General features: G+C 45.0%; 1 protein-coding gene across 1 annotated transcript in view; it reads left to right on the top strand.

The window, feature by feature from the left end:
* PHF11 (PHD finger protein 11) overlaps positions 1-14,083 on the top strand; it is a 61,424-nt gene that overhangs the window by 39,996 nt on the left and 7,345 nt on the right. The window contains exon 5 of the mRNA XM_066588986.1: positions 9,656-9,696. Within this exon, the coding sequence (XP_066445083.1) occupies positions 9,656-9,696 (41 nt within the window). The remainder of the gene's footprint in view (positions 1-9,655; positions 9,697-14,083) is intronic.

Raw genomic sequence — 14,083 nt, 5'->3', positions numbered from 1 at the left:
TGAGAGACCCCATGAGAAAGGGCTCCCTATCCCTGATCTACAACATTCTGAACACACCAGGGGGAGAGGGGAGACTACCATATATGGAAAAATGGGAAAAGGATCTAAATATAAACATGTCACCAGAGAGATGGAAGCAATGCTGCGAGACAATTGCAAAGGGGAGCCAGCAGGTGACCTTGACGGAGACATCCATAAAGATCCTCCATCGAACTCACCTGGTGCCTAACAGACTACACCAAATATACCAATCAGTCTCACCCCTTTGTTTCAGAGGCTGTGCGGAGGCAGGCACCCACGTCCATGTTTGGTGGACTTGCCCGGTAGTGAAGAGGCTTTGGGCACAAGTTCAAAGGCTTCTACAGAGATTATTTATAGGACCCCTGCATAAGTCTCCAACAGTGTTCCTCCTTGGCGACCGACAATCAGGTGTCAGATACCGAGCTCACAAGCTGATCCAGGTGATATGTATGGCAGCTAGAATCCATATTGCATCCAGATGGAAGCAAAGCACTCTGTCCTTTCAGGATGTGATGGAGAGAGTCTCTCGAATTGCAATGTATGAGAGATTACATGCAATACGGGCTGACACTTTAGAAAAATTCGGGGAGGTCTGGGAACCTTGGATAAGCCTGGTAGATATACCAGGATTCCGACACGTCCTCCAGTCGACCTAAAAACACCAACCTTAAAGGGGTGGTCTCGCGAAAGCAAGTGGGTCTATACACTTCTGTATGGCCATATTAATGCACTTTGTAATATACATCGTGCATTAAATATGAGCCATACAGAAGTTATTCACTTACCTGCTCCGTTGCTAGCGTCCCCGTTGCCATGGTTCCGTCTAACTTCGGTGTCTTCTTGCTTTTTTAGACGCGCTTGCGCAGATGGATCTTCTCCCTTCGGCTGGTCTTGGAAGCATCGGAGTTTTGGCTCCGCCCCCTTTTCGCGTCATCGCGTAGCTCCGCCCCCGTCATGTGCCGATTCCAGCCAATCAGGAGGCTGGAACCGGCACACGTCATGGGGCGGAGCTACACGATGATGCGTACAAGGGGGCGGAGCCAAAATGCCGATGCTGCCGAGCGGAGCCGAAGGGAGAAGAAGGGAGAAGATGGATCTGCGCAAGCGCGTCTAAAAAGGCAAGAAGACACCGAAATTAGACGGAACCATGGCGACGGGGACGCTAGCAACGGAGCAGGTAAGTGAATAACTTCTGTATGGCTCATATTTAATGCACGATGTATATTACAAAGTGCATTAATATGGCCATACAGAAGTGTATAGACCCACTTGCTTTCGCGAGACCACCCCTTTAATATGAAAAAAAAAACGACTTTAATTTGAACATGAATGAGTGACGACCAAAGTTCAACCTTGTTGAAGTTTATTGTTTTAATTGACAAAATTTATTAATACTTATACTATATACGTTAGACAATTTAATTAAGATTGAAGAAAAAGAAACAGATATTGATATGAGAATAAGTGCACAAAAGAGTTATATATATTTGTTTAAGATGACTGTTGAATATTCCATAATATCCCCTGCGAGGGAAAACCAAAATGAGATAAACAGTAAAGCTGTACTTATCTTGTTTGCTTCCTGAATAAAGATTTTTGAAACTAAAACAGCTGTATTGTTCGCTGAGCGATGGCGGGGGTGTCCCGCTTCTACTGCAAAGCTCTTTAGTAGCTAATTAGCTACTATAGGCTGTGCAAAGATGATCACTCAAAACTGTCACTCAAATTGTCGTTTGAGCGACTTTTGTGCGATCATCTTTGAGTGTAAATTAGAGTCGCATTTAATGCAAAAAAACTCTAGGGAGGAATTGGCAGAGTGTATTCCTTTATTTTAAAAAGCTACAGGGTTTTTAGCTGATGCTTTGGCGTAGTCTGTCCGCTTTGCTGCCAAGAATGTGGGTTTAGGAAATGCCGCTAGGCATGCATTATGGCTCAGAGCCTGGCCAGGAGATACCACATCCAAAAAAAAACTTTGCTCAATCCCATCCTAGGCGGAATATCTTTTTAGCCCAGTATTGAGGAACATCCTGGAAAAAGCAGGAGACAAGAAAAAAGGTTTTCCCGTGGATTACCCCTCTAAAAGCAGCTCAGTTTCTTCAGAAAGCCATTTCGGTACAAATACCAGAGAGGCAAAGGGAAGACAGGCAAGTGGTCTTACCCAAAAGGAGGCAAGGGTAAGCCCCATCCCCCCTCTATCCCCATAGATCCGAACGTAAGTAAATCCGTGGGTCCGGTAGGGGGTAGGTTATCCCAGTTTGCAGGGAGATAGTCCCATGTTTCTGGAAATCCCTGAATTCTGGAGATTATTTTTTCGGGGTATAAATTTTTTTTTTCTCTCCCACCCCCAGGAAGTATTTTTTTGTTACCCCAGACCAGACCCATATTCTTCAAGCAAGATTTGAAGAGGGGGTTAAAAATGTTTTACAAATGGGAGCAGTTATCCCTGTTCCCTCGTCGGAACGTAGTTTTGGGTTTTATTCGCCTATGTCTTTGGTGCCGAAACCAAATGGTTCGTTTAGGACTATTCTTAATTTAAAATCCCCTTAATAAGCATATAGTTAATTGTCGATTTAAGATGGAGACTGTTAATTCTACAATTCCTTTAATCAAAAAATCAAATGTCATGTGTTCGGTAGATTTAAAAGATGCCTACTTTCACGTTCCTATTCATAGGTCATATCAAAAATACCTTAGATTCATAGTCAAGATGGGTTCTAAAATCCTTTTCAGTTCATATGTCTACCGTTTGGTAGCTCAAACGCTCCAAGAGTCTTCTCAAAGATTATGATTAAACCAATCAGGTTCCTTAGAAACCAAGGAATTAATGTGATTCCTTACTTAGATGATCTATTAATCATTTCCGATAATTCTCATACAATGGAACGACACTTGAGGGAGACGCTAAACCGAGCTGGGATAGCTGATAAATTTTGAAAACTCTAGCCTAGATACAGATACTAAAGTTTTTCTGGAGTTCTTTTGGACTCTCGCAAATGTTGTTCTTTTTTGCCTTCCAATAAAAAAAAAGATTTAATTCTTTCTGTTAGCAAATTTCAGAGGAAAGACTGGGTCTCTGTTAGAGAGACCATGAGGGTCCTTGGGCAGATGACAGCCTGTTTGCCCATAGTCCCTTGGTCCCAATTCCATTCCAGACCCTTACAGCAGGAGATGTTGTCGGTCTGGTATAGGAGACAGCTATCTCTGGATACAAAGTTTAGGGTGTCAGCAGCAGTTAAAAGATCATTAGATTGGTGGTTATCACCGTACAACCTTAAAAAAGGGATACAGTGGTCTTTATTTCCATCCATTGTGATAAATACTGACACTAGTAGGTCAGGTTGGGGGGCAAAATTGGCAGATAAGAACTTGCAGGGTTCTTGATCAGTTTACATGAGTTCCCAATTATAGGGAACTTAGGGTGGTATGGGAGGCATTAAACCAGGCTATAGACAAAATGTGCGGAAAGCACCTAAAAATCCTGACAGCGGTATCCTTTATTCACCACCAGGGCGGGACCAGACACCCATCTTCAGTACTTGTCAAAGAAAAATTCTTCTGGACTGAAGGCAACGTAAGATCGCTGTCAGCAGTACGTCTAAAAGGCCCCCAAAATACGGTCGCACACTATCTAAGTTGGGAAAAGCTGAGTCCAGGAGATTGGTCCCTAAACATGGACGTGTTTCACTCTTTGACAGCTCGATGGGGCTCTCCTCAAGTGGATCAATTTGCGGGAAGGACGAATACAAAATCTCGCAAATTATTTTCCTTGAATATCAAGGACAATCCCCTAGCATTGGACGCTCTGTCCCAAAATTGGAATCTGGATCTGGCATATGCCTTTCCCCCTCGCCCACTAGTAGCTTGAGTCCTTCAGAAAATCCAGAGGTGTCAGACCAAAGTCATTCTGGTAGCCCTAGCTTGGCCAAAAAGACCCTGGTATCCCCTGTTAAACTCCTTGGCAATAGATAATCCTATTGCGCTACCCCTCAGGTAGGACCTTCTGTCCCAAGGTCCAGTCCTCTTTCGACAGATTAATTGGTTAACACTGACTGCTTGGCTCCTGAGCGGTGCAGGTTGAGAGATCGAGAACTTCCTGCTGAGGTAATAGAAAATCTCTTAAAAAGCTGTAAGGAACCTACCTCGAGGATATACTCGAGAGTTTGGAGAAAGTTTTCCCAATGGTACAGTCCAGATAGTCCAGATATGGGTAATCCTAATTTAACAAAGATCCTAGAGTTTCTACAGGAGGATCTTGATATGGGTCTCAGCCCCAGAACCCTGAAAGGGAGCATATAGGCTTAAGCTGTTTGTTAGGAGATCAATCCCTGCCTGGGACCTCAATATGGTCTTGGGTAGTCAATGCGAACATGTGTTCGAACCTATAAACTCTATACTGCTCAGAAATATATCAATTCAAGTAGCCATCTTGTCCTGTAGGGAACCATATCTAAAAATTTTGGATGATAGAATAATTCTTAAACTTGATCCTTCCTTCTTTTCGAAAGTAGTATATCAGTTCCATATGGAACAAGAAATAGTTTTACCTTTGTTCTGTCAGAATTTTAGGAATGATGAAGAACAGCACATGCATCATTTAGACATTAGACGAGCAGTACTAACATATTTACAAGTCTCACAAACATTCAGCAAGTCAGATACTTTTTCCCTTCAATTCCAGGGTAAAAATAAAGGAAAGACAGCATCTAAAGATACCATCGCTAGATGGTTAAAATTAGCTATTCAGGAAACATATAAATCTAAAAACGTATCGGTTCCAGAAGGAATAAGAGCCCACTCCACAAGGGCTCTCACTTCTTCTTTGGCCAAACTTGGGGAGGCCTCAACAGAACGAATATGTAGGGCTGCTACTTGGTCTAGTATCCACACCTTTACCAAACACTATCAGTTGGATCTTCACTCTCAGAAGGAGCTGGCCTTTGGGCGGAAGGTCCTCCAGGCTGTAGTCCCCCCCTAATATGTCTGTAATAATTTAGTATTGCCTCTATGTGTGCTGTCAGGATGGACGTAATGGGAAATTGTGAATTATGCTTGCCGTTAATTCCTTTTCCATGAGTCCATCATGAAAACACATACTTTTCCAACCTATTGAATTTTGTGTGTACTGTGCATGTAACGTAATAGTACATTTGTGTTTTTTCAGTAACAATAAAAGATTTGGCTGCATAACCCCTGTAGTAATTTGAAGCCACTGGAGAATAGTGGTGGGAGGCGGCCTTAAGAACTCTCCTTTTCCTGTCCCAACGAGGTCAAGAAAGAGGGAAACCTCCATGTGTGCTGTCAGGATGGACTCATGGAAAAGGAATTAACGATAAGAATAATTCCTGATTATTTTGGTTAGCCAATAAGGGTATTACCTCTATAATACTTTTTGTCTTTTTTTTATGCAGGAGTATTTTATACTATGATTTTCTGGCTAACACAGTACCACACTGTTTTTTGTCTACATAATAATTATTGAAGTCTTATCGAGATTCTTATGGGGAAAAAAAAAACTAGAGAATGCGCCTGTATTAGGCCGTTATTTCCTGGACATTAAAGACTTTAACCCCTTTAAGGACGTCGCCTATTTTGGGCTTAAGGACGCAACGATTTTTGGCGGATTTTCATCTCCATTTTTCAAAAGTCATAACTTTTTTAATTTTTTGTCGACGCGGCCGTATAGGGGCTTTTTTTTCCCATGGCGAACTGTAGTTTTTATCGGTGCTATTTTTGGGTACACAGACTATATTGTAAAACTTTTATTATTTTTTGATAACAGGGAGAGAAAACGCATCAATTCTGCCATAGATTTTTTTTTTACAGCGTTAATCATGCAGCCTAAGGGCCCGTTCAGACGAGCGTGTTTTGGTGCGTACATACACACGCACAAAAACACGCTTGTATTTACAACAATGCATTCCCTATGGAGTGTGCACATGTCTGTGCACCATAGGGAATGCACGCATTGTTTTCAATGGAGCCGCGGCTGCTGCCGGCGGATCCATTGAAAACAATGACCTGCTGGCTCCCTGCATTCCTTTTCAGGGAAGGACTTTACATATAAGCCCTTCCCTGAAAAAGAAAGATTTTAGTGTAAAAAAAATAAAAAAATGCAGGCATTCTCTTCAATGGAGCCGCTGCTGCTGCTGGCGGCTCCATGGAAGACAACGGTCTGCTGGCACCACCAAATTGTTTTTCAGCGAAGAGCTTTACATATAGGCTCTTAACTGAAAAGGAAAAATTTTGGTGAAAAAAAAAATTAAAATGCAGGCATTCTCTTAAATGGAGCCGCTGCTGCTGCCGGTGGCTCCACTGAAGACAATGGTCTGTTGCACACCTGAATTGTTTTTCAGGGAACGGCTTTACATATAAGCCCTTCCCTGGAGATCAATTAAAAGTGATTTAAAAAACAAAAAAAATAGATACTCACCTCCCTTCAGCTGCCGGGGCACAGCCGCGTCTTCTCCTGCTGTCCCCTGCACTGTGGTGCTGATCTATGAGCAGCCGGGGATTTAAAATCCCCGCCTGCTGCAACAGCTGAATGAATGACAGGTGAGGGCTGCCTGTGATTGGCTGACCTCAGCCAATTACATACAGCTCTTTCAGCAGGCGGGGATTTTAACTCCCCGCCTGCTGATAGATCAGCAGTTCAGCACCACAGTGCAGGGGACAGCAGGAGAAGACCTGGCTGTGCCCCGGCAGCTGAAGGGAGGTGAGTACCTATTTTTTTTTTACTATTTTAAAAGGCTTTTCAGGGAAGGGCTTATGAAGTCCTTCCCTGCAAAGCCACTGACAGCTGCCGGGGCTCATCGGGGACTTCTGCCACTGTCCCCGGCTCTGTAGCGCTGCAGAGCTATCAGCAGCCGGGGATTTAAAATCCCCTCCTGCTGGTAGCTCTGATTGTGATTGGCTGAAGCAATTCAGCCATCCACAATCAGAGCTACCAGCAGGCGGGGATTTTAAATCCCCGGCTGCTGATAGCTCAGAACTACAGAGCCGGGGACAGAGCTAGAAGTCGCGGCTGAGCCCCGGCAGCTGAAGGGAGGTGAGTATTTTTTTTTTTTGCACTATTTTAAATGGCATTTCAGGGAAGGGCTTATGAAGCCCTTCCCTGAAAAGCCATAGACGGGATGCGGCAGCAGGATTCTCTACCGCAGCTGTCATGTGTGACAGCTGCGGTTGAGAATTGAAGGATTCCTTTTGCTGCATCTGCCACAGATGTGGCAGATGTAGCAGCAGGGAATTCTTTTAACTAGCGGGGGTGAAGGATACATCTGCCGCATGCGGCAGATGTGTTCTTCATGCCCGCGGGGGTCACAGTAGCGGCGGACAGGTAAGTTTTTTTAAATTCTTTTTTGGCTTTGCACTAAAATGTTTCTTTTTCAGGGAAGGGCTTATATGTAAAACCCTTCCCTGGAAAAGAATGCAGGGGACCGGCAGAGCATTGTTTTCAATGGAGCCGCCGGCAGCAGCCGCGGCTCCATTGACAACAAGCACGCAGCTGTGTTCACGCGTGCTTTCGCTCATACCTAGGTGTGGACGTATGTACGCACCTAAGTACGCACCAAAACACGCTCGTCTGAACGAACCCTAAATGACACAATCCATTTTTTCTGCGGGCCGGTACGATTACAATGATACCAAAATTCTGAAATTTTTTTTAGGTTTTTCCACTTTTCTGCAGTAAAAACCCTTTTTTTGGAGATCTTTTTTTTCTAAATCGCTGCATTCAAAGTCCTGTAACATTTTTATTTTTTTATGTACGGAGCTATCTGAGGGCTTATTTTTTGCGAGATGAGCTGTAGTTTTTATTGGTGCCATTTTGGGGTACACATGGCTTTTTTGATCACTTTTATTGCGTTTTTAGGAAGGTAAAATGCTAAAAATAGCATTTTGCCTCAGTTTTTTAGCGTTTTTTTAAAACGCTTTTTTCCATGCACAGTCAAAAGCACATGCAACTTATTGTACGTGTCATTATGGACGCGACAATACCAAATATGTGGGATTTGATTTTATTTTTTACCTTTTTTATGCTAATATGAGGAAAAGCACACAAAAAAAGGTTTTTTTTACGTTTTTCTTTTTTGTTCATTTTTATTATCTTTTTTTTGCACAATTTGTGTCTTCCTAGGGAACTTACAGCACAGCATTGATGATCGCTGTAATAGGGCATTGCACCGCCACTGTTGCTGCGGGAGGCCGGCTATGACTCCTATGATCTTGCGAGATCTCCTATGATCTTGCGCTATCCCCAGGACGTAAGTTTATGCCCTGTTGCGGGAAGTACCCTGCTGAGAGGACGTAAACTTATGCTCTGGAGTGGGAAGGGAGTTAAAGGAAAAATACAGTTGAGGAATTGAGTTCTACTTCACGAATTTAAAGGGTTTTTCTGAAAAATACTATTGATGACCTATGACCTCAGCAAAGGGCATCAATAGTTAAAGGGGTTGTCCCGCGACGAAACTGTTTTTGTTTTTTTTCAACCCCCCCCCCCCCATTCGGCGCGAGACAACAGCGATGCAGGGGTTAAAAAAGAAAACCGGACAGTGCTTACCTGAATCCCCGCGCTCCGGTGACTTCTTACTTACCTGCTGAAGATGGCCGCCGGGATCTTCTCTCTCGGTGGACCGCAGGGCTTCTGTGCGGTCCATTGCCGATTCCAGCCTCCTGATTGGCTGGAATCAACACGTGACGGGGCGGAGCTACAAGGAGCCGCTCTCCGGCACGAGCGGCCCCATTCAGAAAAGAAGACCCGGACTGCGCAAGCGCGTCTAATCTAGCGATTAGACGCTGAAAATTAGACGGCTCCATGGAAGCGAGGACGCCAGCAACGGAACAGGTAAGTGAAAAATTTCTTATAACTTCTGTATGGCTCATAATTAATGCACAATGTACATTACAAAGTGCATTAATATGGCCATACAGAAGTGTATAGACCCACTTGCTTTCGCGGGACAACCCCTTTAATTAGCTGGGGTCCGCCACTCGGTACCCTGACCAATCAGCTGATCAGGCGCCCACTGTCAGTGCCAACATACAAAGGGATCTGAACGGAAGTACTGCTTCAACTGCAGTGTGATGGCCGGCTTTTGTAACTGCAGACAGGTTTAATTATAATCAATGGAAGCTGTGCCTGCAGTCATAAGTGCCAGCCACTACACTAGGGTCAGAGCAGTATTGTGGCACTGACAGCTGGTGCCCAATCAGGTGATCGACTGGGGTCCTGAGTGGCGGACATGAGCCAATTAACTATTAATGTCTTATCATAAGGACTGGTTATCAATAGTATTTTATTGGAAAACCCCTTTGAGGACATAAAACTTTTTTGACACAGATTACCTATGTACATATTTGGCAGTCATGAGGTGGCATTAGGAAGATAAAGGTATCTTAACGTGCCTAGCAAGTAAAAGCAAATATTTTATGCCACATTTGCGTCAATTTCACTGAGAAGTAAATTTAAACATTTTACAAAACTACTTAAAAATATTGTCACTTACGCATTGCATCAAAGGTGTGTCCTTCCAGAATTGCCATGTCCTTTTTAGAATGCTAGACCCAAGTTATTTTATTTGTATTTTTTAAATAATTTTTACATATCATATCTGTTTTGTAACATACCTTTGTTTTACAGTTTCAAACTCCTCCCGTCGAAAACCTAAAAGGCGCATGAAGGTAAAGTACTATTAAAATTCTAATTATTACATGATCTGGGTATTCTTGGCTCATTCCCCTCAACCTTATGCAGGGCCACGTTTAGACAAAGTGTGGCCCTGGGCAAAATTTAAAATCAGGAGGCTGGAATCGGCACATGTGACAGGGCGGAGCTACGCGATGACGCGTACAAGGGGGCGGAGCCAGAACGCCGCTGCTGCCGAGCCGAAGGGAAAAGACCCATCTGCGCAAGCGCGTCTAATCGGGCGATTAGACGCTGAAATTAGACGGCAGCATGGCGATGGGGACGCCAGCAGCGGAGCAGGTAAGTGAATAACTTCTGTATGGCTCATATTTAATGCACGATGTATATTACAAAGTGCATTAATATGGCCATACAGAAGTGTATAACCCCACTTGCTTTCGCGGGACAACCCCTTTAACACGAATTTACAGTCTCACCTTGTTGGAAATAACTGGGTAAATTGAGCTGCAAGAAACCAGTTCTAAAATAGCCATGCTGCACACAGCACCTAGCTATCAGCTATCTTTTATTAGAGCCAGTCAACCTCCCCATTCCTGCATAACCTCAGCCTTGAGGGAGGAAGATAAAGTCAATTTGCTAGAACTGATGACTGTCTAAGCATAGCTGACTAACTATTCATTAAAAGGCTAATGCTGCCTAACCTAAGTAGTTATCTTGATACCAAAATACACAAAAATGAAAGATGAAAAAGCCAGCACCCTGATGGTGAACTGCTGGTGTCCTCTTCCCCTATATGTGTATTTTATGGTTCAAAATGTATTCATTGATTTTTCAATAAAAGACAAATAAACATCTTGCAGTAATTTAACATTGGCATTACAGTAATGAATTGGGTAACTTGTCCGTCGAGCTGTGACAACCGAAGCCATGTCTGATTTCATCTCAGTAAGCCTGTCGCCATTGGTAACTGGTACCTTGGGTCTGAGGCTGTGTTAGCGTGAGGTTACCTCGTAATATAATGAATTCTGCATACAATGAAATAACTTGATATAACCGAGGAAAAAAGAAAAAAAAGGGGGGGTAGAGGAGGAGATGGGAGGAGGGGAAGGGGAGGATGGGTCGGCTGCTAGCGGCCTGAATCTCAGTATTAGATTCCAGGTGATGCGTTACAATGGTAGAACCTTTTAGGTTAAGATGGTAGTGTACCTGTTTGGAGCCAGGCCTTTAGTTCCGGGAACTCCTTAATATAATCCAGGTCATCCAGTTGGCGTAATATTTCAGGGAATTTCCTCTATATGCCACACCAAGGTCCTCCATGTGGCTTATCTTGTCCATGATTTCCAGCCAGAGAGTTCTCGTAGGGGGCGAGGGCGACCTCCACAGCCTCGGTATTGTCTGTCTCATAGCCATGAGAAAGAATCTGAAGATGCTTTTTTTTTATTTGGAAAAAGGGCCCTGGACCATAGACAGCAAAGCTGCTTCCGGTGTCAGTACCAAATTATCTCTATGAATTGTGTTGTAAAGATTGCTGATTTCTTGCCACAATGGTAGGACCAGAGGACAGGACCACCAAATATGCGTGAGATCACCTCTCCTGCCCTGGCACCTCCAGCAGACGTCCGGGGTTTGGGGGAACATCTTAGCTAACTGTGCAGGGGTCCTGTACCACCTGGACAGGATATTGTAATTGGTTTCCTGAAATTTAGAGGAGATCGCCATGGAGTGGGTTAGTGTGAAGACGTTCCTCCACATGTCTTCTTGAAAGGTTTCCCCCAGTTCTCTCTCCCAGTTTGCAATGAATCCCGGTGGATCGTCTCGCGTTTCTATATCCAGCAGGAGGCTATAGAGGGCCGCGACTTTAAGCGGATCAGATGACGGGGATGTGCATAGCTGTTCAAACTGGGAGAGAGGAGCCTGGAGTGAGGCCAGAGGGCCCAGAGACAGGACAAAGTGTCTTAGTTGCAGGTACAGAAACCAAGCTCTGGTCCGGGGACCCTCCCCCCCCGCCCTGGAACTCATTCATTGGTTGAACCCCAAGGTTCGATACAACATCTCTAACCCTCAACGTAGTAGGGGTCCCTTCCGATAGGAGCGTGGAGCCCCTCATGAGAGCCGGTAATTCCTTATTCCCTGTCACCGGTGTGAGAGGGCCGGGGTGCGGGAGACCAGCCCCAGGCGTGAGTATCTGATTCAATAAGGGTGAGATCAAGGGTGTCCCCCGCGCCAGTGGTGGCGGGAGCCAAAATGCGCCTGTTACGAGGGCAGGGAGTTCCTCCCTTTCAAGATCTACCCAAAGTTTGGCCGGATTATTATGGATGATGTCGGGGACACATCTGCAGATGGATGCCTTGTAGTAGGTAGCAAAGCTGGGCATACTTACTCCTCCATCACCTTTCCTTCTGATGAGGGTCTTGTATTTGACCCTTGGTTTGGTTCCTCCCCATACAAACTCCAAGGAGTTCTTGCGGAGCCTAGTCAAATATGCTTTGGGTATTTCAAGGTTTGGAAGAGATAAAAGAGCCTAGGCAAGGCATCCATTTTCAAGGCGTTTATTCGCCCAAGCCAAGATAGGGTAAGGGGTTTACATTTTTTAAAATCGTTTCCCAAACTGTCAAGCATTGGCTTAAAATTTGCTTCCAAGAGGGTTTTAGGATCGCTGGTGATGTTAATACCTAGGTTATTAATGTGGTCGCTCCTCCACTTCATGGTGGAGGATTTGCTGACGGCGGATGCTACTTCTGGAGGCATCGTCATATTAAGGATTTCTGATTTACTAATGCTGATTTTGAAATTGCTGACATTAATAAACCTCTCAAATTCCTTCAGGGCTATTGGGAGAGCTACCAGAGGGTTTGTGATATATATTAATAAACTTTACATCCGGAAAGATCCGGAACTAAACAGGCCATTCCCCAATCGTCGCCGGGTATCGGACCACGCAGAGTGTCGTCCAGCCTGGTGGAGGCAATGGTTGGCAACTGCGGGGAAAGGTGCTCCCGACCCTTACTGGTATAGATCAATTACCCCCGAGAGGGGGTCAATGGTGTGAACCAGGTAACTGTATAAGAGAGGAAAAGATTTTACAAGAAGTAGGCGAGTTGAGCTTAAGCAGATATAGGATAGTTGTTTAGTATAAAGGTGTAGAGGTATATAGCTAGCGGGTGTTAGTTAGGTGCATGAAGAAGCCAGAGAGACCAGGTACAGGAGGTGAGGGAAACAGAGCAGAGGGTGGCGGGGGCTTCCCCGCATCTCGTGCCTGTCCAAGTCAGGAGCCCCCTGCGTGGTAACTAATACAGGACGCAGTAGGCTCCCCCCCTCAGGTCCGATCCGCCCGGGTTTCTAAGAACCTATGTGTGGAGGTGGCATGGAGTCTTCAAGTTGTTGGGGATCTAGGTTTGCGATTGTTCCACTTGCGTGTTGATCTGACAGTCTGCCAAGGCTCCGATGTTGGCTGTGCCAGGAGGGATGGCAGGGCCGGCCAGTCTGGCAGAACGAGCATCGGGAGTTCGAAAGTCCCCAGAAAGTTAGGGAGATCCCCCGGTGAGCGGAAGGTGGCGGATTTGCCGCTCTTCCAGGTCACCAGCTGAAACGGGTAGCCCCATCTGTATGGAATATCCTTTCCTTTGAGAGCCTCCAATAACGGTTTTAATGCTTTGCGTAATTGTAGAGTTCTCCTGGCTAAGTCAGGCAATAGAAGGAGAGGTTCGTCTTGGTAGGATAGATTTCCTGCTCCTCTAGCTTGTTTTAGTATGTCTTCCTTGTCCTTGTAAAAGTGGATACGACATATAACGTCACGAGGGCGTCTTGAGTCAAGGTTCTTGGGTCCGAGAGATCTATGTATTCGATCGATTTCTATCGGCTTATCTCGTGGTCTTTGGATAAGGGAACCGAAGAAGTCCTGAGCCCACTGCTCCAGCTGCGCATTGGTGATGTTTTATGAGAGGCCCCTCACACGGATGTTATTTCTTCTGTGTCTATTTTCTAGATCGTCAATATGCGCAAGAATGTTAGAAATCTGTGTAGTGAGACATGATGACTTCCCTATGGGTCTCTAGTACTTAATTAGTTTGTTCTTGGGCCTCTTTCATCGCCAGCACTCTGTGCCCGATCTGTTGTATATCTGTCTGTATCTGCGTTACCGCTTCTCTGTGGGATTGTTCGAGATGGGAGAAAGATGTGTTAATTTCAGTTTTGGTGGGGAGGGTTCTGAGGTGCGCTTTCCAATCCCAATCGCCGTCTTCTGTGTGCGTACTGAGGAAAGGGGAGCATGGGGCCCAGTTTCCTCTGGTGTTCTGGGGGATGGGTGGGGGGGGTTGGATTTCCAGGAGGGAGAGCTATCAGTCCCTTCTTTGCGGGGGAGGCTTATGCAAGATGGAGTCTGAGGTGTTCGATGGGGACTTCTGGAGACTTCATTGTCTGTAG

Source organism: Eleutherodactylus coqui, chromosome 1, assembly GCF_035609145.1.
Source record: "Eleutherodactylus coqui strain aEleCoq1 chromosome 1, aEleCoq1.hap1, whole genome shotgun sequence".
Lineage (NCBI taxonomy): Eukaryota > Metazoa > Chordata > Amphibia > Anura > Eleutherodactylidae > Eleutherodactylus > Eleutherodactylus coqui.
The sequence above is the reverse complement of the archived record's forward strand: the minus strand, read 5'-3'. Positions and strand labels throughout refer to the sequence as shown.